At 46.5% G+C, this 25,881-nt stretch overlaps 1 protein-coding gene and 1 long non-coding RNA gene across 3 annotated transcripts in view; one reads left to right on the top strand and one right to left on the bottom strand.

Moving 5' to 3' along the window:
* Positions 1-25,881, top strand: part of LOC144818937 (uncharacterized) — a 324,952-nt gene that overhangs the window by 1,300 nt on the left and 297,771 nt on the right. The window lies entirely within an intron of this gene.
* Positions 15,017-25,881, bottom strand: part of TRPC3 (transient receptor potential cation channel subfamily C member 3) — a 697,537-nt gene continuing 686,672 nt past the window's right edge. Inside the window, exon 12 of the mRNA XM_078676843.1 lies at positions 15,017-15,767. Within this exon, the coding sequence (XP_078532969.1) occupies positions 15,625-15,767 (143 nt within the window). The 3' untranslated portion in view covers positions 15,017-15,624. The remainder of the gene's footprint in view (positions 15,768-25,881) is intronic.

The raw sequence follows: 25,881 nt of genomic DNA, 5'->3' as shown, positions 1-25,881 counted from the left end.
TCCGCCAAATGGGTGGGCTGATGGAAACCTTACTCTAGCCTGGGATTGGACAGGTTATGTATAACTGGTGAACTGTAAGTGCTCCAACATAGGTAATTTCTGTCACACACTTTAGACCGTTGTTCTCCCTTTAGTCAGTCAGGTTTGTACTTAGGGGTATGGAGCACAACCGGTCTCTAAACATTTTCCCCTAGACCCTCCCCCACTTCTCTTGTTGCTAGCCACTCTGCTTCCTGCCATGCCTCGGGCGCACTGGTCAGTCAGGACTGGTCGTTAAATACGAACATCCCTCAAGATGAGGCAATAAAAGCCACTGGCAGATGTGTGAGACACACTTGTATGGAGGAAGAAAGGTGTGCATTGGTGGAGACACTGGCGGAGATCGCATTTAAAAGAAATATTTTCTATTTTAAAAAGATTTTTACATACAGAAGAAAGGAGTAGCTATAGGGGCTTGTTTCGCTCCAGGTGTTTGTCAATGACTTTGAAGACAGGACGTTTTATGATAATTCCAACCCATACCGCACTCAAATCAGGAACTGGAGATTGTATATTGATGATGTATATTTCATCTGGCATGGGGGTGAACAGTAACTGAAGGCTCTTGTGGCATGACTTAACAATCAAAGTCAGGAATTACATTTCACAATGCACTACAGTAACCAGGAGATAAACTACCTTGATCTGTTAGTTAGACATAAGGATGACAAACTATATACCACCCTATATAAGAAGCCCACAGACACCCCATCTCAGATTGGGAATAACTTTCTCAGACTTGATCCCATTGTTACAAAAGGCCAGACAGAGATTCAGTGGTGGCTGGATCACATGGAGGCAGGAATGGGAGAGCAATTTTTGCATCAATCCCACATCTAGGTATAGAATCCAATGTCAGCAGGTGGGCCTGAAGAGCAAGATATCAAGAGATCTCAAGAAGGAGAAGATGGCTATAGGAGGAACTGAGACTCCAAAAAGATTGCCCAGAGCTCCTGGCCGGCTCCTACTGAAGATGGAGAACATCTCAGTAGTGAGGGACATAAACTGACAGGGAGGCACAAAGTCAAAGAACGTGACAGAACTGGTGAAAGACTTTTGGCATTTTTGCCTGGAGGAAAACATGTTGGCGATGTTGGAATATCTTTTGGAACTTCAAAATGAAGTGACGGATTGGAATTCCAGGTATAGCTCAAACAACAGCAACTGGATGTTGATTGTAGGATTTTCCAGGCACTGATGACCAGATGGGATCTGTGTGACATGGATCTGTTTGCTTCCCGGTTGAACAATGAACTGCCAGTATACGTCAGCTGGAGACCATATCTGGGAATGAGTGTGATGGACGCTTTGGTCGAACTATCGGAAGTATGCCTTTCACCCACTTGCCATGATAACCAGTGGCGGCACAAGTCAGACGATAAGGAGCATCCCTGATTCTCGTGACTCCAATCTGGAGGTCGTAAGCCTGGTTCCCGATGCTGATGAAACTTACATGGGACCGCTCAATACCCATGCGGATAAAGCTCAACATCCTACATGATTGCTGTAGACAACCTTATCCCTTTTGATGCAGAACCATCTCAGATTGATGGCAAATTTAACTCTTTCGGAAGTCAGCTGTACTTGTGCAAAAACGTTTTACACAGCGGCAGAAAGTTTCAAGAATGACTTGTGAACTTGATGTAGATTTCCCCAGCTGCCTCAGACAAAAAGCAACATGATTAAAATCCCACCTTTAGGCACAAGCTGCGGAGGTCTATGTCTTAAAATGTGCCATTTGACCATGATGCTATTTTTCTCACTTTTGGCAGAAAAGTGCTTCAAACTTCAAATTTGCATCATGTATTGTAGATAAATTACACTCCATGTCTATATTTTTTAAGATGGCATACTGCTTGCCTGAATTTATGCTAACAAATGGCTAATTCACTTACCCTGGCAACCTTTCACACATAATTTCCTCTTGAGTTACATTGCTTAAATGGTTGGCTTCAAGGGTTTGCTGTCAATGAGCTGCAGGATAGCTCTATCTCATATCCAGATCACATCTCCCTGTCAAAGGAGGTAACAATACGTGAGCTAATTGTGTAGAAGGGACCTCCAGGCCACAGCAGAGTCCTTCATAGCATGATTTAGGTTCATCTAGGACCAGTGAGAATTGGGGATATTGTTTGATCCTAAGAGATTGGAAAGGACTGGCCTTGCGAGGCGTCTAGGGAGTCTGGAGAAGAATAGGGAAAAGCAGGGTGCTGCCATTTTGTTTGACTTTTGCATATAATGATCTAGGATCACAATTGTAGTGCAACACCTTTCTGGCACATTAACTGTATCATGCGTTTGTAAATATTAAATGGGGATGCTCCAAAAACTTGAACTACTTTGTCTAAGAGTTGCCGCTGATCAAAGACTGAGTTTGCGCATTAAAAACTATTGCATGGACACTTTTAAAGACAGAGCTGCCCGACTGAGAAGAGAAGATGCCTAATGCTTGCTGGAGGGATTTCAATCTCCCTGATAGATGAAAGTCAAGAGAATTTTTGTCTCCAACTTTATCTTGAATTTCTGGCACTAAGTACTCTTCTTGCTGACTCAGAGAAGGAAAAGGGTCCAGACTCTGTACAGAGGAGCCTGCTGGCCTGTTCGTCTTTTCTTCTAGAGATAAAACAATTAGCAGGTCTTGGAGATAGAGGAGGCTGCATCCTCCTTAATTAAAGCCAGTACAGCAGCATTAAACAGCTCACTATGAAGCTTCTCCCATTTGTCTAGGGAATGGTGAAGGACATGCAGGTTGTGGGAGCAGGAGCTGCTGTGGAGGAAACTCAGGAACTGGCTGCAACTGAACATTTAATAGTGGCCCTGGACTAGAATACTAGGGAACTTTTCTACAGCTTGATCCCATTGTAAGGCGTGTAGGACATTTAGAGATTTCTGAAACTCCAAGTAATAAGTTGTAGAACATTTTCTAAAAATTGGGTCTTTTACCATTTTAGCAGGACTGCGAGGCGTTGCTGCTTGTGCTAAATTAAGAAGGAAAAGCCAGGTATTCCTCACAGAAACCAATTTGCCTAATAGGAAAGAAATTGTTTTGCTTTGTGGGAGCTCTGTCAGATCTCATTGATTAGTGACTCGGTTTCTTACAGACTGCAATGGCTTAATGTTATTCTGTGTTGATATTCTTGTGCTAGCTCATTCACACAACTAATTGTAGCTGCTGAATACTTTTAAAGCCCTAATTGGACTCTTTAACGGTGAGCGTTATTGACTAGATAAACAATATTAGCTAACTGTTAACTGGTGATGTATTGTTTGTTTGCTTTCATTAGTTAAGTGCCAAACGTATTGACTGTACAATTTAGTTTTTCTTTGCACTTCCCTTCTCTTTAACTTCTCTATACTTTATGTTCCTCTTTTCTTAATATTTTCTCTTTATTAGTATGATTAAGATGTGATGGTGTTAATGGGGACCTGTGTGGCAGCTTTGCTGGTCAGTTGTCTGATGGAGCACTAGTATCAGTTTTTTAGGTCGAGCCTGGGCAGCGCATGCTCTGCTCTGTGAGGCATGCTGTATTTAGTTTATGGGCTATGAGGGACTTTGGACTTGCCCACTGCTTTTAATTGGTTAGTTCGCCTGCTTTTTAAAATTCCTGTCCTCTGGTTGGTTAATATTGTGCATCTGTCCTGCCTATCGGTGTTGGGTTCCCTCCCAGTGGACCTAATCAATTGATTCTTTTGGTTGACCTAGCTCTGGTCATCTCTTGACTCATGAGCGCTCCCACCACCCTCTGAGTACGAGTGCAGCGTCTATCCATGTTGTTATCTGGAAGGGAAACATTTAGGCACTTTTCTACAGGCCAATGGCCTGCTGTTGAAGAACTTCATGTGATGTCGGATGTACTACTCAGCATATAGTTTGTCACCGTATTATGTCGGTCACATATTGGGACTGTTATTTTGCTCACCAGTACTGTGTGCTTACTTTTTCACACTGACCACATTCATTATCTTTTTTGTCCCTTAAATCATTAACTGAACTATTTGAAATGGTTTACTATTTTTCATGAATGATACCTGGATAGGCTTTGTTGCTTTGATAGATAATCACTGTGTGCCTGTAAAAGAAAGTAAGAACGAGCATTTGAAATGCAATAGCTCTCACATTACTGAAAGTTTGAGCTATTGATGTTGTATTATTATTTGCAACTCTAATAGGTCAAACTTTCAGTAATGTGAGACCTATTGCATTGCAAATGCTAGCTTAATCCTATCATTTAGGAGTTTGTCCTCCTATGATGGTCTCTGCCCACAAGAAACTACTGTGCAAACATGAGGACAATGGAACAAAAAAAAAGAAGAGAGCAAGATGCATCAAGAGTGCTGTCAACAAATCTATGAGCGCAATGCGAGCAGAGTAGAGCTATTCATGTCAGTGAGCGTCCCTCCTGCTTAGTGTAGGGCTGGCAAAAGACATCCTGGTATATCCTTTCAAGTGAAGTGGAAGGGTGGTGATTGGTGACCATGACTTAATATGATATCACTAGATACCCTTTCAAAGAAGCTCAAACATCTAGCAAACTTTCTAAGCCTTTAGTGATAAAGGGCATGTATCCTGTGTTACCTCCTGAAAAGTGGCTGTGCAGTGATGCTGCCAGCTGTCTTGCATGACCCTAAATTTAAAAAGTAGCTATGCAGTGATTCTGCCAGCTGTCCTGTATATAGCCCTACACTGTGCAGTGATGCTCCCACTTGTCTTGTTTAAAACCCCTACAGTTAAAAAGTAGAACTGCAGTGATGCTGCCAGCTGTCCTGTATATGACCCTACATTTAAAAAGTAGTTTTGCAGTGATACTGCCAAATGTCCTGTATATAACCGTACATTTAAAAATTACCTATGCAGTGATGCTGTCAGCTGTCCTGTATATGACCCTATATTTAAAAAGTGGCTATGCAGTGATGCTGCCAGCTGTTCTGTATATGACCCTACATATACAAAGTGGCTATGCAGTGATTATTAATATTAAATAATTAATTAATAATTCCCCGATATTTGTAAAGCACGAACAATTACCCCTAAGTGTGTCAAGGCGCTGGGAGCCGTCGGGAAGATTAAGTGAGCTATTGCCCAGAGTCACATGGTGTCGGGCTAAACTGCCGCCGGCGATCGAACCGTGAGCCCCAGTATTTTGGAGTCAGCCGCCCTGGCCGCTGCACCACACCTCTTCTGTCAGCGGTCCTGTATATGGCCCTACATTTAAAAAGTTGCTATGCAGTGATGCTGCCAGATGTCTTGTATATAACCCTACATTTAAAAAGTACGTATGCAGTGATGCTGCCAGCAGTCCTGTATATGACCCTACATTTACAAAGTGGCTATGCAGTTATACTGTCAACTGTCCTGTATATGACCCTAAATTTGAAACGTTGCTATGCAGTGATGCTGCCAGCTGTCCTGTATATGACCCTACATTTAAAATGTAGTTTTGTAGTGATGCTGCAAACTGCCCTCTATATGACCCTACATTTACAAAGTGGCTATGCAGTTATACTGTCACCTGTCCTGTATATGACCCTAAATTTGAAACTTTGCTATGCAGTAATGCTGCCAGCTGTCCTGTATATGACCCTACATTTACAAAGTGGCTATGCAGTTATACTGTCAGCTGTCCTGTATATGACCCTTAATTTGAAACGTTGCTATGCAGTGATGCTGCCAGCTGTCCTGTATATGACCCTACATTTAAAATGTAGTTTTGTAGTGATGCTGCAAACTGCCCTCTATATGACCCTACATTTACAAAGTGGCTATGCAGTTATACTGTCACCTGTCCTGTATATGACCCTAAATTTGAAACTTTGCTATGCAGTAATGCTGCCAGCTGTCCTGTATATGACCCTACATTTACAAAGTGGCTATGGAGTTATACTGTCAGCTGTCCTGTATATGACCCTTAATTTGAAACGTTGCTATGCAGTGATGCTGCCAGCTGTCCTGTATATGACCCTACATTTAAAATGTAGTTTTGTAGTGATGCTGCAAACTGCCCTCTATATGACCCTACATTTAAAAAGTAGCTATACAGTGATGCTGCCAGCTGTCCTGTAGATAACCCTACATTTATTTATGTGCCATTTTGTTGAGCACTTGTGTCACTTGTAGCCTCTTCAGAGTGTTGTTCACCAGACAAGCATTGTAAAGGTGGAATTCCAGGGGGTGCATTACACATGTGGCACACTTTCCTTCATTCTGCCTGGCGCACCTTTAAAAAGGTGCGCCCAGCACAATGAAGGAAGGTGCGCCACAATATAATGAATGCGCTGCCCACAGGACAGCTGCGAACTCGTGCTACCCTGGGGTCAGCGTATTCATGTGAAATTCGTTTTTCACTGTGCAGGTGGCAACCCGCATGCACTTTTAAAGGAGAATGGAGCTCCCCTCGCAGGCGGGTGCAGTGACTGGGGGTCCATGAGACCCTCTTCACCCCCTGCTCAGTGCTGCTCTCAGGAGGAGCACTGACAGTGTGCCACTGTCAGTGCACCTCCTGAGGGCTTCTTTGCCTCTGCGCCCGCGTCTGTAATACGGCGCGAGAGCAAAGGTAAAGGGATTCGCTCATTTGCATGGGGCACACCCCCATGGAATTGAGCGAACGCCCCCTTGAAGATAGCGCTGGAGCTTTATGTGCGCCAGCGTTATTGGTATTACAGAAGGGGCCTTGTAAGTGTTTGCAGCCCCTTCTGTAATACCCCGAAGGCGTGCAAAGCTGGCACAAACACCCGTTGCACTCCCAGGGCACATTATGTAATATGGTCCCTGGTGTCTATTTGCTATGAAGAGAAAGTTAACTGTGTCACAGGGTTGATTGTCATATATCATCAGGAATTCAGGAACGAGGAGAGCATTTAAGTGGAACCACTTCTGATGGGTGGGTCTTGGATTCACAGCAGAACTTGGGCTGGTCCTGGCCCAGGTGACATCTGTGCCTCAGTTTCCTCGTGAACCTGTCTATACATACGACTTTCGTGGGGAGATCCTATAGGCAGAGGATGTCAGTGAGAGTAATTGGAGCCTGCAAGAGAGTATAAAAATAGAGAGACGGTGGGAGAGTAGCTGGAGCCTAACAGAGAGAGCCCATAATTGTAGGTGCCCTACCCACCTTTCACACAAAAAGCAACGGACAGACAGAGGTTTCCGCCTCCTTCTCTCTATTCTTAATGAATATACTTTCCTGTGGGGCTGAAGGAAGAGCTGGAAGGGAGGAGGTCTGGGGTTCGACATGTGCACAGATTCATATTTCACTCAGTGAGAGGGGTTTCTGGAAGAACCAAGGGCCATATTATCAAGAAAGGGCGCTACATTATCACCGCTTTTATAGGCAGGAAACTGCCGCTAAAACGACGCTAATGGCATTGATAATAGGCCCTTGTGAATTCCCATAGAAGCCCAGGTTAACACCAGAACCTGGGCTTCTATGGGAATTCACAAGGGCATATTATCAAGCCCATTATTACCGCTTTAGCTGCAGTTTCTTGCTGATAAAAGCGGCGAGAATGTATCCCTCTTTCTTGATAATATGGCCCCCAGGCCTTGGAGTCTGATGGAAGTTATCCCCAGAGTGCTGATGGCCAGGCCTTCACACTCACAGAACCCAGAATAGCTAGCCCTCTCATCTAAAGCATCAGACACAGACAACTGCACTGGTGAAGCCCTATGTGGACTTTGAATGTATATACCCTAAGCATTGATTAAGTTCAGACAAGAACATTTCTGTCACAAAAAAAACGTAACTGAAATGCGTATATAGATTAAGTCCACACCGAAAACTCTGTCACTACAAATCGTTTCTTCAAATGAGTTCCAAGTGAATACTTGTTCCAAGGTCACTATCCCCTAAGCACAGCATGCTGACCCTTTTCCCCTGAAACCTCTCTTGTTTTTCCATGAAACGTTCCCCCTACAAACAAGCATTGAAAATGCAATAGGTCTCGCAATAACGCGAGTCTGAACTATTAGCATTGTAAATGATTATGCCCTTTATTTTTGCGTTCTGGTTTTTGGAACATAAATAAAAGGCTTTGCCATTTACAAGGCCTATAGCTTAAATTTGCGTTAAAACGAGACCTATTGCATTGCAATGGTGGTGGTGCTGCTGAGTTTTCTCTGAATCTGCACCCACAATCTGCACCCACAATCTGCACCCACAATGTGTGAGTGGCGTTGCGTGTGTGAGTGGCGTTGCGTGTGTGAGTGGCGTTGCGTGTGTGAGTGGCGTTGCGTGTGTGAGTGGTGTTGCGTGTGTGAGTGGCATTGCGTGTGTGAGTGGCGTTGCGTGTGTGAGTGGCGTTGCGCGTGCGAGTGGCGTTGCGCGTGCGAGTGGCGTTGCGCGTGCGAGTGGCGTTGTGCCTGTCAGTGGCGTTGCGCGTGTCAGTGGCGTTGCGCGTGTCAGTGGCGTTGCGCGTGTGAGTGGCGTTGCGCGTGTCAGTGGCGTTGCGCCTGTGAGTGGCGTTGCATGTGTGAGTGGCGTTGCGTGTGTGAGTGGCGTTGCACGTGTGAGTGGCGTTGCGCGTGTGAGTGGCGTTGCGCGTGTGAGTGGCGTTGCGCGTGTGAGTGGCGTTGCGCGTGTGAGTCGCGTTGCGCGTGTGAGTCACGTTGCGCGTGTGAGTAGCGTTGCGCGTGTGAGTGGCGTTGCGCGTGTGAGTGGAGTTGCGCGTGTGAGTGGAGTTGCACGTGTGAGTGGCGTTGCGCGTGTGAGTCGCGTTGGGTGTGTGAGAGGCGTTGCGTGTGTGAGTGGCGTTGCGTGTGTGAGTGGCATTGCGTGTGTGAGTGGCGTTGCGTGCGTGAGTGGCGTTGCGTGCGTGAGTGGTGTTGCGTGTGTGAGTGGCGTTGCGCGTGTGAGTGGCGTTGCGCGTGTGAGTGGCGTTGCGCATGTGAGTGGCATTGCGCATGTGAGTGGCGTTGCGCGTGTGAGTCGCGTTGGGTGTGTGAGAGGCGTTGCGTGTGTGAGTGGCGTTGCGTGTGTGAGTGGCGTTGCGTGCGTGAGTGGCGTTGCGTGCGTGAGTGGCGTTGCGCGTGTGAGTGGCGTTGCGCATGTGAGTGGCATTGCGCGTGTGAGTGGCGTTGCGCGTGTGAGTGGCGTTGCGTGTGTGAGTGGCGTTGCGCGTGTGAGTGGCGTTGCGCGTGTGAGTGGAGTTGCGCGTGTGAGTGGCGTTGCGCGTGTGAGTCGCGTTGGGTGTGTGAGAGGCGTTGCGTGTGTGAGTGGCATTGCGTGTGTGAGTGGTGTTGCGTGTGTGAGTGGCGTTGCGTGCGTGAGTAGCGTTGCGTGTGTGAGTGGCGTTGCGTGTGTGAGTGGCGTTGCGTGTGTGAGTGGCGTTGCGCATGTGAGTGGCGTTGCACGTGTGATTGGCGTTGCGCGTGTGAGTGGCGTTGCGCGTGTGAGTCGCGTTGCGTGTGTGAGTGGCGTTGCGTGTGTGAGTGGTGTTGCATGTGTGAGTGGCGTTGCGTGCGTGAGTGGCGTTGCGTGTGTGAGTGGCGTTGCGTGTGTGAGTGGCATTGCGTGTGTAAGTGGCGTTGCGTGTGTGAGTGGCGTTGCGCGTGTGAGTGGCGTTGCGCCTGTGAGTGGCGTTGCGCGTGTGAGTGGCGTTGCGTGTGTGAGTGGCGTTGCGTGTGTGAGTGGCGTTGCGTGTGTGAGTGGCGTTGCGCGTGTGAGTGGCGTTGCGCGTGTGAGTGGCGTTGCGCGTGTGAGTGGCGTTGCGCGTGTGAGTGGCGTTGGGTGTGTGAGTGGCGTTGCGTGTGTGAGTGGCATTGCGCGTGTGAGTGGCGTTGCGCGTGTGAGTGGCGTTGCATGTGTGAGTGGCGTTGCGCGTGTGAGTGGCGTTGCGTGTGTGAGTGGCGTTGCGTGTGTGAGTGGCATTGCGTGTGTGAGTGGCGTTGCGCGTGTGAGTGGCGTTGCGCGTGTGAGTGGCGTTGCACGTGTGAGTGGCGTTGCGCGTGTGAGTCGTGTTGCGTGTGTGAGTGGCGTTGCGTGTAGGAGTGGCGTTGCGCGTGTGAGTGGCATTGCGCGTGTGAGTGGCGTTGCGTGAGTGAGTGGCGTTGCGTGGGTGAGTGGCGTTGCATGTGTGAGTGGTGTTGCGTGGGTGAGTGGTGTTGCGTGGGTGAGTGGTGTTGCGTGGGTGAGTGGCGTTGCATGTGTGAGTGGCGTTGCGTGGATGAGTGGCGTTGCGTGGATGAGTGGCGTTGCGTGGATGAGTGGCGTTGCGTGGATGAGTGGCGTTGCGTGGATGAGTGGCGTTGCGTGGATGAGTGGCGTTGCGTGGATGAGTGGGGTTGCGTGGATGAGTGGGGTTGCGTGGATGAGTGGGGTTGCGTGGATGAGTGGGGTTGCGTGTGTGAGTGGTGTTGCTTGGGTGAGTGGCGTTGCGTGGGTGAGTGGCGTTGCGTGGGTGAGTGGCATTGCGTGTGTGAGTGGGGTTGCGTGGATGAGTGGGGTTGCGTGGATGAGTGGGGTTGCGTGGATGAGTGGGGTTGCGAGGATGAGTGGGGTTGCGTGGATGAGTGGGGTTGCGTGGATGAGTGGGGTTGCGTGTGTGAGTGGTGTTGCGTGGGTGAGTGGTGTTGCGTGGGTGAGTGGCGTTGCATGTGTGAGTGGCGTTGCGTGGATGAGTGGCGTTGCGTGGGTGAGTGGTGTTGCGTGGGTGAGTGGTGTTGCGTGGGTGAGTGGCGTTGCATGTGTGAGTGGCGTTGCGTGGATGAGTGGCGTTGCGTGGATGAGTGGCGTTGCGTGGATGAGTGGGGTTGCGTGGGTGAGTGGTGTTGCGTGGGTGAGTGGCGTTGCGTGGATGAGTGGCGTTGCGTGGATGAGTGGCGTTGCGTGGATGAGTGGGGTTGCGTGGATGAGTGGGGTTGCGTGGATGAGTGGGGTTGCGTGGATGAGTGGGGTTGCGTGGATGAGTGGGGTTGCGTGGATGAGTGGGGTTGCGTGTGTGAGTGGTGTTGCTTGGGTGAGTGGCGTTGCGTGGGTGAGTGGCGTTGCGTGTGTGAGTGGGGTTGCGTGGATGAGTGGGGTTGCGTGGATGAGTGGGGTTGCGTGGATGAGTGGGGTTGCGTGGATGAGTGGGGTTGCGTGGATGAGTGGGGTTGCGTGTGTGAGTGGTGTTGCGTGGGTGAGTGGTGTTGCGTGGGTGAGTGGCGTTGCATGTGTGAGTGGCGTTGCGTGGATGAGTGGCGTTGCGTGGGTGAGTGGTGTTGCGTGGGTGAGTGGTGTTGCGTGGGTGAGTGGCGTTGCATGTGTGAGTGGCGTTGCGTGGATGAGTGGCGTTGCGTGGATGAGTGGCGTTGCGTGGATGAGTGGGGTTGCGTGGGTGAGTGGTGTTGCGTGGGTGAGTGGCGTTGCGTGGATGAGTGGCGTTGCGTGGATGAGTGGCGTTGCGTGGATGAGTGGGGTTGCGTGGATGAGTGGGGTTGCGTGGATGAGTGGGGTTGCGTGGATGAGTGGGGTTGCGTGGATGAGTGGGGTTGCGTGGATGAGTGGGGTTGCGTGTGTGAGTGGTGTTGCTTGGGTGAGTGGCGTTGCGTGGGTGAGTGGCGTTGCGTGTGTGAGTGGGGTTGCGTGGATGAGTGGGGTTGCGTGGATGAGTGGGGTTGCGTGGATGAGTGGGGTTGCGTGGATGAGTGGGGTTGCGTGGATGAGTGGGGTTGCGTGTGTGAGTGGTGTTGCTTGGGTGAGTGGCGTTGCGTGGGTGAGTGTGGTGTTGCGTGGATGATAGTGGGCTTGCGTGGGTGTGAGTGGCGTTGCGTGTCTGTAAGTGTTGCTGTGTGGGTGAAAGTGGCACAGAGCCTTTGATGTGGCCTGGTGCAGGAGAAATGCTGCTGCTGCTAATTAAATACAAGAGCGGCCGGGAAGCGGCCGGGAAACACAAGTACGGCCGGCCACATAATTAGGGGAGGAGAAGCCGCACAGCACACGCTGGGAGAAGCCCTTTGATGTGCTGTGCGGCCGCGATGCGCGCTCTGTGCTGGGGGAGGGGGGAGGGCCATTAGCCTGAACTCGCGGCAAGATCAAACAAAGGGTGGGAGGGACATTGAGGAACAGGAACAGATGGCCATGAAAGTGTATGGGCCAAAAGCGCGTGCCTGTACGTGCACTCGAAGAAAACGCCACGAAAAAAAGCGGTGGTTTGACAATCAGTTCGAGCACTTGAATTCTCGCCATTTCCCATTCCTTCGGAATGGTAAAGGCGAGCCCTAAAAAACATGCATGCACATAGATATGTGCACAGACACACAGGCAAACACCCTATAGTCCCTTCTGTGCTAGCTAGCTATTTTTCAAAGATACCCAGAAATCACCCTGTGCCGGTGTATATTCCCATTTCTTCATTGTGACCAACAATGCCCTCTACCTGCATTGGTCTATGTTTGTTCTGAGGCAAGTTGCAGCTGGAGGGATCAATGCGAATCCACTGAGAGACGGAATGACAATGTAACAGAGAAAGGGAGCAGGAACCTTTTCTGAATTTACAGGGTCAGACAGCACTGATAGCCATGATAAAGTGTCGGGGGGTCCAACATTAGCCTAGTAACTGAAGGCTTCAGACATGGTGGCGAGAGGATCCGTATGTCCATCCTTGGCAGGGACATGTAATGGGTGCCACTCATATCTAGTATGAGACGTAGTGTTGGAAGCTGGGATTTTGGTTCTCTTGCATAGTAGATCTGTGGGTAGGAGGTGGGGCAGATTTCATCGCACTGAAGCTGAGTGAAATGCACACAAGGTAGAGCTGCAATATAGAATGCTTGAGTGTATATGAGTAGGCACTCAATACAGTACGGTTAGAGAATGCACTGCACTGAGGAGGGTCCGATTAAGTCCTCAGTGGATGTGCCAGGGGTTTGTCTAAGAGGGGGGGGGGGGCGTGTGCATGTTGGGCTTGTGACGGTGTCTTTTAAATCCTCTGTATGTGACGGGGTTCCCCGAGTTGCAGTATACACAATGCACCAGTAAGAGTGCTCTCCAATCATTATTGTTTGAGAGGGAGTATATTGCACAGAATGTGCTGCTACAGTGAAATTGATCTTCAGTTTTTAGTCTGTGATGTCATCATTGTGGTCCAGCATTGCTCACCTCATATCCTACACCAGTGAAGGTGACCTCCAATGGTCACTGTGTGGGATTGAGTGCCAGTGGGTGTATGGGTACAGAGCACGTGCTGCAGTAATTACTGTATGTGACGGGTGCTCAATAGCACAGATCATGTGCAGTCTCAGTAGGAATGATCTTCAGGTATCATTAATCTGTGTCAAGAGGTACTCGCTGGTGCAAAGCACGGGCTGCACTAGTGTGAGTGCTCATCAAGCTCAGCATATTTACTTAATTGTGTACTTTGAGGAGCGTTTGTGCTGCCTTGTGAACACATCCAAGCACTTGCTCCCCCCAAATCAGGCAATTCAGAGACAGAAGTCAGGGCCAGATGGGAAACCAAATTCAGTCCAACAAAAAGGTACAAACCATCTGCAGACTGCAGGAAGCCATGACTAGCATGGCTCGGTTATGGCAACCCCATCTGTTCTGAAAGAAGCCCTCCTAGTCTATAGCAAGAGTGGGAGAACGGCCAGTCCAGCCACGGCAGAAGCTCAACCGCTGATTCATCAAAGTGACTGTCTGATGGGCTGATATCTTCAGTAATTAGAAGGTTTGCTGGGAGTTAAAAAAAAAAACCTGCTATTAGGGTTAAATGCTTTCAAAAGTAAATGAAACTAGAAATCACATTCAGGGGGAGACACAGAGAGCAGAGGATAACAGGGAGAAATCAGAGGGAAAAGGAGAGTTCTACCAGGGCCTTGGAGAGGGACCAGAGCATCGGTGCCCATGTCTTCTCTGACAGCAAAGCCCTGCTCCTCTCTAATCAATACCTGCATCTCCCTGAAATGAAGGGAGAGATTGCAAGAGGGAAGACTAAGGTGAGGGTGTAATATAACTACATTTCCTTATTTCTGTATCATATGCGTCTATCATCCTAGAGACATCATGGGTTGAAAGTAATCTCTCCTTAGATTCTGCCATCCAGGCAATAGGTGGATCAGTGGTGTAGGATCAGAATACAGGGCCTCCAAGGATAGCTCGGGAAGGGGAGTTTCAAGGCATGATCGTGAGTAGTTGGAGCATGCTTGCAAATAGTTATCCTCGAGATGGACCACCAGGGCCGGACTGGCCATAGCGGGCACCGGGCGAGCCCCCGGTGCGCCGCACGGATGTGGGCCGGTTTTGGACCCCTGGGGGCCGTTTTTGTTACAGGGCCGTTTTTGCAGCATAGCTGCAAAATCGGCAGAAAACCGTCCCTGGCAAAGAGCTCGGCAGCACCTCCAACCCCTCCGAGTGGGCAGGGGGGGGCCGGCTGAGCACTTTGCCAGGGCCGGTTATGGTTCCCAGTCTGGCCCTGTGGACCACCTCCTAGAAAGGGGAACCATGTAACACTCCTATAGAAGTTCCACTTGTATCCCCCCCCCGAACAACTGGAACGTCTAGGGGTTTAATCCATTCATGGTGATGACTCGCCAACTGGAATCTAGAACAGAATTCCCTCATCATAAGAATGGCCAGAGAGTGGTGTGAGAAGAATGGGATGGGAATCCACCCTCTCGTGAGCGGTGGTTGCTGGTGCATCCTAGGGATACATCTGCTGAGATCAGAGCAGTTAGGCTAAGCCAATGCATGACGTCAAATGTTCAGAGGATGGAATGAATGAAGACTTAGATGCATGTATATTATTTTGATATTTTTAACTTTCAAAATAAAAGAATATCTCCACTAACTCCTTTTGTTGTATCCATTTTGGTGGGTGGAGGGACCACCGATAGCATATATAACAGATTTACACAATAACACCACCACTCGTCCGGTGAATAGTTATTGGGAGAGATGCAGGTTAGTTGGGTCTTGCTACTTTTCTACAGTCAGTGTGGATTTGTGTATAGTGCAGTGGGCAGGAGTGAGGTCCTGCTCTGGTGAACAAATCAATATCAAGCACCAAAATTCCACTACAAGCAGAATGAAATGTGACTCTAGTTTACAAGCCAGTATTTTTAGAGATCTTAGTTACATTTTACCAGCAAATGACGAAGTTTCCCATAAACAAAATCAGCATTTTTCGTTCACCATCCAGGCCAACTACACATTGAACGTGTTTCTATTCTCATGCCTTTTCTAAAATGTACTCTAAATTAATTTTTGCAGCTCACAACCCACTCAAACAAATGGCTTTATTTTGTCAGGTTTGCATGTTTTCTTTTCTCAGCATCTCACGTCGAGCTTAATTTTTCTGCCTATTTATTATAATTATTTGATGGTTTTTTCCTCCAACATGATCATTGATATTTGGATTGTCCATATGTTGTATTTTGCTGTCGAGGTGGTTGGCCCAGCAAAGAGTCCGCCCTCCGATTTCACTCCCGTATACCAAGGCTTATTTATTATTTTCCAGCAAGTCTTGAGTGCCTTCTACAACTCACGTCTTTATTTTCTCCAAGATATTCCGCCGTTAAAATAAAAAATGAAACATATTTAATTAAAAAATAAATAAAGATTATTGCCAACATTTGTGCTGCCTTCAAAGTCTCTTGTGGGGTCCACGACACGTTCATTCACATCTCAGCGTGCCTGGGTTGAGTTTCTCGCTCAGTTTATGAATGAGAATGGACAACTCTTCAGTCGCCTGGGATTTGTCTTCCAAGAGTTCATATCGGAGACTAGAGATATCTTGCTTGATTTCTTTCAGTTCACCTGCAAAGTAAGGGAAAAAGACAAACATCAGGGGCCGCACGATTAATTGCATGAGGAGACAGAAGCTATGCTAAACAAACATGCATCTCAGGGGGACTTTTAATTCCGAATTCCTGAATTTTGAAAATTCTGCTAAACCCACATCTTTTTTTAAAAATTATTTTTATTTTGGTTTCTTGCAGCAGATAAACAGAATACATTTCATGCCTGCATAAAAGTTAAAGAGTAAGGGGCCCATTTATGAGCCAGGTTGCGTCACTCTTGCTTTATGAAGCCACACAAGAGCACTTTGCATGGCCCCGAGTGGCTCCATAAACCTGAAGTAAGGCAACGCGGCGCACATCGCTGCATTGCCTTACTCTGCCCTAGGAAGGAGTTCCATTGGCATTGCGTGGGTGTCCCCACACAACTCCCACGGTTTCTGACGCATTCCCGGATTTACCAGAACTGGTAGACCTGGGAATGGGCCAAAAGTTACGCCTTCTCAAGAGAAGTGTAATAAGGAGAAATATCTTTATTTCTCCTTGTTACTTCCTCTTTCTATGTGTGCTGAATTCTGCAATCCTGAGGGGCAAATTCTCATTTGTATGTGTGTTGCATTTTGTGGCACACATAGAAAGAGGAATATGCCTCTCAGGATTGTTTTGTGCAGGACAACAATCCTGCAAACAATGTAGGCACCCTTGCATCATTGGCTGCCAAAAGGGTGCCAGCGCAGGGGAAAAGGCAGGAATGTGCTGTATTGCCTTAAATACGGCGCATTCCTGCTTTTTCCCTGTCATGCGGAGCAGTGCAGCAAGGTGAATTGTTGTGCTGCACTGTGTGACATTCTGGTAAATAGGCCCCTAAGTTCACAGTATAAATATATTATATAACCCATATAAATTAATAATGTATATACATCACATGTCCTACTAAAAACTGCAGTTCTACAGAATAAACCTAAAACCAAATTTATTACATTGGAATCCAAAGTGTAGTCTACATATCTCATGCACACTAAAGTGCAATGCATTAAATAAATATCACAAAAGTGTAAAACATACTCCCTACTCTTTCCAATCCTCTCTCTTTACAAGCGCTTTATGACACCTGCCATATATACCCTCTTGGTACATTATTTCATTTAGTTATAAAAGGTTCGACATACATCCAAATGTTAAAAACATTCTACTTTTTCCCATTTGCTTTACATACAGATACTCTTTGGAATACCCATTGTTTATCTTCTCAATTCATGACTGATGTCCAAAGAGCAGTTATTACTGATTGTGCCAGTACCATAGTTACAAATCAATAACTGCGTGCCAGAGTTGGTCGGATTCCTACATTCTTAGAACAGCCAAAAATAACTGAGTTCAGTCTATGGCATTCTCTGCCCCAAGAGAAGCCCACGTACAACACCTCAGAAACCTCCACAAAATACTTTTAGGCTACCACATTCTAAAAAAATTTGGATTAAACTACCAGGTTCCGAACATCTTAGACATTGTTTGTGAATGTTTGAATTCCGTTTATCTATACTACTATTATAAAGGAAGAACTTTGAACCTTTGAGGCGGGTAAACTCGGGAACCACAGCGCCAATCCACACACTCGATACATTGTTGTAATCGTCAGGGTGTGCAGATGGACATAGGCTATATAAACGTAATAAATATACGATATTTAAAAAATTTACCGAAAAAAAAGTAGTCCCTTGGAAGAAGCGCCGGCCGCGACGTGCGTGCCCGACGTGAGGAGCGCGGGGAGGAGCGGCATCCAGGAGCACGAGGAGGACCGGCGGACATGGCGCGGGGAGGAGTGGTGAGGAGCGGTGGACAGGTGGTGAGGAGCAGCGGACAGGCGGTGAGGAGCGGCGGACAGGCGGGGAGGAGCAGTGAGCGGCGGATGAGGTAGGTTATTTGGGGAGGAGCGGTGAGGAGCGGCGGACAGGCGGTGAGGAGCGGCGGACAGGCGGTGAGGAGCGGCGGACAGGCGGGGAGGAGCAGTGAGCGGCGGATGAGGTAGGTTATTTATTTATTTATTTAGGAGCGGCGGAAAAATGAAGCAAAAATGAATATCGTGAGCAAGAGGAAACAAACTGAGCATTACAAAAGTGAGCCAAACGGTGCATTACTGGAGGAAAAAGTTACGTGTGCAGGTTACAAAAGCGTACATCGTGAGCAAGAGGAAGCAAACGGAGCATTACAAAAGTGAGCCAAACGGTGCATTACAGGAGGAAAAAGTTACGTGTGCAGGTTACAAAAGCGTAAAAAAGTAAACATAGAGGTATAGGAGGAAAAAGTGACGTGTGCAGGTAGCAAACGGAGCATTAAAAAAGTGAGCCAAACGGTGCATTACAGGAGGAAAAAGTTACGTGTGCAGGTTACAAAAGCGTAGAAAGTAAACATAGAGGTATAGGAGGAAAAAGTGACGTGTGCAGGTAGCAAGAGGAAGCAAACGGAGCATTAAAAAAGTGAGCCAAACAGCGCATTACAGGAGGAAAAAGTTACGTGTGCAGGTTACAAAAGCGTACAAAATAAACATAGAGGTATAATACTGCAATATATGGAGGAAGGCTCCGGGGACCCACGGACAATGTCGGGGAGGGCGGGGGCCCTGAAGCCTAATTGCTCCCGGACCGGACGGGACGGGCTGCTAGTGTAGTAATAAGGGAGTATAGTACACCATCCATTGTGCATGGAGTGGCATTCTTCGAAAACTAGGGCCTCATAATGCTTTATAGCTGGGATGGGAACCTTTCAACCACTGCTCTCGAGATGTTTACATTAATTTCTTCTCTTTTTTTTACATTTTTTGTTTTTTAAAACTCTTTTTACTGAAACCATGCTCATCATACTGAGTATAGAGGCAAGGCATTGTCAAATATCGTGTTACATACAGGACAGCAGCAAAAAACGAAAATAGATCATAAGCAATAGTGGTGCTTTTACGGCCCTTTATACTGCAGGCTTCTGCATTCCATGCTTTTACAAAAAGACAAGGGAACCCAAAAGGTATGCCATAGGGACCTTGGGCAGTATCATGTTATACAGAACAGTGGTCCCTATTTACGGACACAATAATATGCAAGAACAATAATCACACACTTAATAAGTGATATGTCTTTTGTCCAGCCGGACAAGAAATTTATTTTTTGTTCAAACGAGTGTTAAGAGATGTGAGAACCAATAGATGCCAAGCGGGCACAGCCGTGACCCTTAACATTCAAGACAAAACAACGGAACAGGTGGCAAAAAGGGCACAGCACAAATATGTCTGTGTACTTGTAGTCAGTGTTACAGACTTAAATTGTTTAGAACACACCATTGCATTTTTCAATATTGCATTCATATATTGCATATGGGGTTTTATGGTCGACGACGTTTCGATGTCGTTTTACATATAGGGCATCATCATCAGGACAAGGAATAACATCATTGTTGTCTTAAGCATAAATTATTTACACTATGCCTTTTCTCACATTAGTGCGTGGTTTCCTCGTGGTCTTATTAACTCGTACATAATTTCATGGCTTCATAAGCGTTCATATATGAGTACGTCTGATTGAGAAAAAATTCTCTCCGTCCACTCGAGTGTGAGCGCGATAGCTCAGCCCGACAGGGTTTAAGCACAATGGCTGGATTTGCAAGACGCGGGAACACTGCGGCAATTGCGGCGGATAGGTGTGATCATGCAGCATAGCATGCCGTCTGTCCCCTAGGATGCACTCCTGCCCCGTCAGTACCCCCTATACACCTGCCAGGCTCCCCAAACCTTCGCACACGTCTTAGGGCAGCCCCTGCTCTGAAAAAACATATTTTCCACTCTCTGACACCAGTCTAGATCAGACTCCCAATCAGTGAGTCTTGGTGGATCAGCACTCCTCCACGCTCTCGCAATATTCCACTTGGCCACCCCCGAAGCCAGCTGCTGCCAAATTGTTTGATATTTAGGCGAGGACTCCTCTCCTGACACCGATAGTAGGAGCTCCTTTGCGTCCAGCGGGATCTCAGGTGACAATACTCGGACATGACACCAGTGACCATCCAATACTCCTGGCATTCCCAAAAAACCTGAAAAAATCTACCATCTTGTCCGCACGCCCCGAGTGATGTTGATGTGGGTGCCCTCCAAATTGTGGATAACAGGGTCTTTGAGTAGTAGGATTGATGTAGAATTATAAGCTGAACTAGGCAAAACTAAGCCTGTAGTGCTATCTCCTGTGGACTCTGAACTGCTTCCATCCAGTCATCATCCTCTAAGTTGCAAAGATCTCACACCCAGGCTTCCCATAGCGCAACTAACAGAAATGGGGAATTGTTGACCAACTCTCGGTATATAGTGGAAATCGCCTTGACAGGGATGATCTGCGTAAGGAGACGATCCTCCAGAGGCAAGGCCTCCGGTAGTTGCTCCCCTTCATATAATGTGTCTCCTCAAGGTGTGCCCCAGTTACAGATACTTATATCTTTCCGCATCCGCCAACTCAAATTCCTGGCTCAGGGTCTCAACTGATATGAAGGCCTGATCAAACAGATAGGTCAGGAGAGCACAATCCTATAAAGTAATTGCGTACAGACTGATATGATATACAGTCAGAGTAACATGTAGCTGTAAAACAGGTCAAAATCTACTCAGGCGTAATAGGACGAATGGAAGAAAAAAGTTCAAGTTTCAAGTCTTCTTTTTCTTTATTGATTGTCAACGTGATTCTCAAGTTCATAAAACAACAGCCGACACGTGTTTCGTCCGTACTTGAAATAGGTACAAGGACTTTTTCAAGGCTGTAAAAACATAGTAAAATATATACATAAGATATACAAAATTTAAAACTAAGTTTGTCTACAACACTCGAGAGGGCCTAACCAAAACAAATGTGAACACTCAAGAAAATTGAGTGTATATTAATGCACCAAGAAAAGTGAAATAGACATGTGAGAGAAAAAAAATAATAATAACTGTACTAATAAAGACATCTTGAAAAGATAAACAGAACAAGAAGTAAAAAAAGGGCAAGAAAGAGAAAGCCACAAATGAACAGGTGACTCAAAAATAGACACCCCGGTGTGGATATGAAGAAGAATATGAACCATTCAACACACCCATTGGCCTTTATTTGATGTGTCTCCTCATTAATATTAACTTCTTGTTTTGTACAGGTAGCACATTTCCTGCTTTTGACATTAAAAATATTTCTTTTGACCGTCTTGTGATTGCATTGACTGGTCAAGGGTGAGTTTTTGATCTCTTTAGGCTGACTTTAGGCCACACCAGTATTAATGTTATTCATACCAAACGCTGTCTCACCCAGTTATTTGTTACATCTTATTACAGAGGTTATTGGTTCCCTTTACCGTTTATCGTGATATTGTTCAAGGGTTCATTTTATGGATTCATCTACGTTTATATGTACTAGGTAAGACTCGTTGACTTTATCCGGGCTTTTATATTGTTTAACTAACCAGTTTTTGAACCACCAATTGTTCCTAAGAACTTGAATTTGTGTCCGTCACCATGGACTTTATTTATGTATTATATTTTTTCTTCTTTGTCACAGTAACCTTTGGTTATTCACCCCATTCCGCCATTCAACCTGCTGTTCTATTACACGGTCCTTTTATATGGACCTTTTGGACTGGGGCCCATCGGTTTTTGCTGGTGAGAATCTAAAACATTATAAACAATCTATCTATCACCGGTACACTATCCCTATAGGAGTGTTCAAATCATTGTCTTTGTTTAATTTGGTCTATACCAGCTGGAGTTTGGTTAATATATATAATATATGACTGTAGTGACTCCCTTCTTAATACTGGGACTAGTTTAGTCTGACTTTGCATCTCATGTCGTTTTGATCACTTAACATACCTGTATGCACGTATTATTTTTCATTTCTCCCCATGAACCTCTTACATCTCGTACTCTTCATATTGATTGAGATTATTTGCGTCGTATCATTCTACTCTACTTTGGTTAGTTTATTTCTGGACTATTTTGCTTATTATGCTTGGGTGACATGGCTCGTATATATGCACATACATTCTGGTGTACTTTGGGTGTGTTGAATGGTTCATATTCTTCTTCATATCCACACCGGGGTGTCCATTTTTGAGTCACCTGTTCATTTGTGGCTTTCTCTTTCTTGCCCTTTTTTTACTTTTTGATCTGTTTTTCTTTTCAAGATGTCTTTATTAGTACAGTTATTATTTTTTTTTTCTCTCACATGTCTATTTCACTTTTCTTGGTGCATTAATATACACTCAATTTTCTTGAGTGTTCACATTTGTTTTGGTTAGGCCCTCTCGAGTGTTGTAGACAAACTTAGTTTTAAATTTTGTATATCTTATGTATATATTTTACTATGTTTTTACAGCCTTGAAAAAGTCCTTGTACCTATTTCAAGTACGGACGAAACACGTGTCGGCTGTTGTTTTATGAACTTGAGAATCACGTTGACAATCAATAAAGAAAAAGAAGACTTGAAACTTGAACTTTTTTCTTCCATTCGTCCTATTACGCCTGAGTAGAATTTGACCTGTTCTACAGCTACATTTTACTCTGACTGTATATCATATCAGTCTGTACGCAATTACTTTATAGGATTGTGCTCTCCTGACCTATCTGTTTGATCATGTACACACTTGTTAATCCTTTGGATTAAGAGTTTTTTATCCTTCCTGGTAGTGGGGGATATAGGTCCTTGCAGCACTCCGTCTCTAATATTTTGAGAGATCGCTTTTACTGTTCAATCCAGTATTATTTCAATATACCTCTAGCAGTGTATGTGCGGTTGCTTCCAATTTTTTGGGAAACACCACTACCAAATCTTTTGTACTGATATGAAGGCCTGATCCCGCCAGACATCCCCCAGGTGTTACATTTATATTAGGACCTAGCTTGAGAAGCCCTTCAGTACACTCACTTCGTGCAGCTGGTCGCTGTCCCACAGCGGTGTCATGTTGGTGAGTCACTCCAGCTCAAAAACTTTGTGGCCTCCCTCCATATTCTAACTACTGTCTGGGTCTGGGGCGGCAGCTCTGGCTCTCTCCTCTGGTAGAGGATTGCTTTGAGGCCTTTACGAGCTATAATCTCTCTGTCCACTCTATACCTTAATTTCTTTTAACCATTTGCTTTGAATCACTTATAACTGATCCTCACAATTACTCCCTTCAGACTACAACCAATATAACCATTGACTGCCCGGTTGGGTCTGCTAGGCAAGATGGCCGCCGTAGCTCTGTAGAGAGAAGTCGCATTTTCTCTCTCTCCTATCCTAGGATGTGGAAGGACTGGTGAATCCAGGGATGTGGGATCTGGTTAACCTGGTATACCGTGGCACGGCAGAAGCACTTAACCCAGACTGGTTGAGGGGGTTCTCGACAAAGAAGGTGAAAGGCTGGCTTAGGTGTTGGAAAAGTGTAATAAGCAGCGTGAAAGTACCCTTCAAGATGTCCCAAAGAACCAAGGCGGACAGAGATAAACCAGCAACCGCAGGGCCGATCAAAGGCTCAGCCGCTGCAGTAAGAGAGGGGGCAGTTCCAAAAGCTCTGTCCTTGAAAAAACAAACGGAACTTTCTAATCGGTCTTCGAAGAATGCATTAACCAAGAAACCCGAAAAACAGGAGAAAAAGACCGAAGCGAGACCTGAGACCCGATCGGCAGTGATTAAAACTGCAAAAGAATTGTCAATGGATTTGAAATGAAAGACTCTGCGTGCACAAACGGGGATCACAAAAGACCAGATGCGGCAGGCAACCTTACCGGAGTCTTTCATCTCTAAAGCGCCCCCAGCAGTCCCGCAGATAGAGCTTCAGCTGGTCGAGTCCCATCAGGACGAAATGACGATCGGGAAGGCAGTGGCACCGCTGACGGATTCTGGAGCCCAGAGAGACAGAAGGGAGCTGAACGCGGAAGCTGAGTCAGCGGCAGTAGACCGCGAGGACGCAAGCGTCGAAGGTTTGGTTGCTGGGCAACCACTGAGCACTGCAGGAGCCGGCTTGCTGCGACCGGAGCAGAACGCAGAAGCCGCGAAGGTGAGCAAGGGGGCCGGAAAGAATATCGGCTACAATGACAATGCCACAGATCAGTTAGAAAAGCACAATAACATGCAGATGTTAGACGCCCTACTATCGGTGGAGATAGGGCCGCATAGCAAACCTATGCAGTGTGACGAACCGAGATGGGGTAGCACTCAGAGCCTAACGGAGCAGCAAGGGTTACAGTCTGATCAGGACATTGGCAAAAACAGCAAAAATATAGATAGAAATACGAGGAGAGGCTCCCCTGAATTCTTTTCAGTTTATGAGGGTTCAGATACTACAGATGTTAGTGAACAGGAATCTGAAGAGGAGGGGAGTTCCACTGAACAGACTTCTGATTCAGATACAAGTAAGGGCTCCAGGGAATTAGAGACTAAAAAGAAAAGGAGAGTTGGTGGTAAAAAAAGAAATGGAAGAGGATCAAGGAGTAGCATGAGCAAGAAATTATCATGGGACTATTCTGCTACCTCAGAGTCCTATCAGGAGAATGTGCAGGAAGAAGGGGAAAAGGATGGGAGGCAGAAACCTCCAAACGTAACTTTTGAAATGCTGTTTGGGACTCTGAAACAGATGCAGACTGAGGCAAGAGTGGAAAGTCGAAGGGCAAAAAGAGACACAAAAAAACTTCAAGCTTCGTTAAGAAGAGTAAGTAGAAAGCAGGAAGAGGTGGAGGAAAGAGTTTCGCAAGTTGAGGAAAGGACAAGCAGGGTGGAAGACGAGGTGACAGAATGGCAGACTTTCAAAGCGGATCAAGAGAAGGTGGTGGAAGACCTCCAATGGAAGCTAGAAGGTTTTGAAAATCGCCAAAGGAGAAACAATGTGAGACTTTTGGGACTGGAGGAAGGAAAGGAGGGGCAGGACCCCAGAGGATATGTGGTTAAGATCTTGGAAGAGGCTTTTCCAGAGTCAAAATGGCACTTGGATGTTGAAGTGCAGAGAGCCCATAGGTATCCGCTGTTCATTAAGAAAAACCGGGGGGGGGCATGAGAATGAGCGTCCAAGAGCAATGCTGGTTTTCCTAGGTAATTTTTTAGCAAGGCAGGAAATAATTGATAAGGCTAGGCCTGATTCAAGAAAGACAGTTGACGGTAATACTTTTTTCTCTAGGCCAGACTTCTGCCACGTTACCGTGGAAAGAAGGTGGAAGTTAAGGCAGATGATAGGGCCCTTCCAAAAACAAGGAGCGGAAGCTTATTTGTTGTTCCCGTCAAGGTTGAAAGTAATCAGGAAAGGTTATACCAGAATGTTTACGTCTGAGATAAAAGCAGCGGAATACTTAGCAGAAATCACGGAACTTGACAAAAGAAAGGAGAGTAGAACCAGAACCAGAACTCCACCGAGGTCCCCTGTAAGATCCTCACCAAAGACCCCGTAAGATGGTAATTTTAAGCAAATGTATTTAGCATTGCCGGACAGAGGTGAGAACAGGACAGGATAGGAGAGAGTAGCGATTCTGCAGACTACAGGGGCTACACATAGGCCAGGATTGGCCTATTTGCCTGTAGCAAGGGGGGGGTTCTTGAAGGGAGGGGGGTAAGGGGGGGTGAGGGGAGGGTGGTGGGGGGGGGAGACAAACATGCTGGTTTTGGGCACAAACATGGTGAAGGTAAAAGAGTTAAAAAAGATGCATGGAGTAAGGTATGCAATAGAAGACCAAGAAAGAATATGGGGAAGAAAACAAGGAAAATCACTAAATGTTCCTGGTATAGGTGTATACAAGAAGTAGGAAAAACTATGAATTATAATGACCTGTAGAATAGTTTCAATAAACATTTGCGGACTTAATGAGTTAAATAAGAGGTTAAAAACGGCTTCTTTGTTAAAATCGCTAAAACCTGATTTAGTGTGCCTTCAGGAAACACACATTGAGGGTACCAAGGCTTATTTATTGGATCAACTGGGCTTCAATGTTTTAGCAAAAACCAATCAGAATACAAAGACGAGAGGGGTGGTGATTCTGGGCAAGAGACAGGATACACTGGTTAAGAGGAAACTGGAGGATCAATGGGGCAGATGGGTTATGGCAGAACTAGTGTTTAGGGGAGAAACTTTTACGCTTGTTTCGGTCTATGGTTCTACTGGAGATGATC

Source organism: Lissotriton helveticus, chromosome 2_1 (genome assembly GCF_964261635.1).
Source record: "Lissotriton helveticus chromosome 2_1, aLisHel1.1, whole genome shotgun sequence".
Taxonomy (NCBI): Eukaryota; Metazoa; Chordata; class Amphibia; order Caudata; family Salamandridae; genus Lissotriton; species Lissotriton helveticus.
The sequence above is the reverse complement of the archived record's forward strand: the minus strand, read 5'-3'. Positions and strand labels throughout refer to the sequence as shown.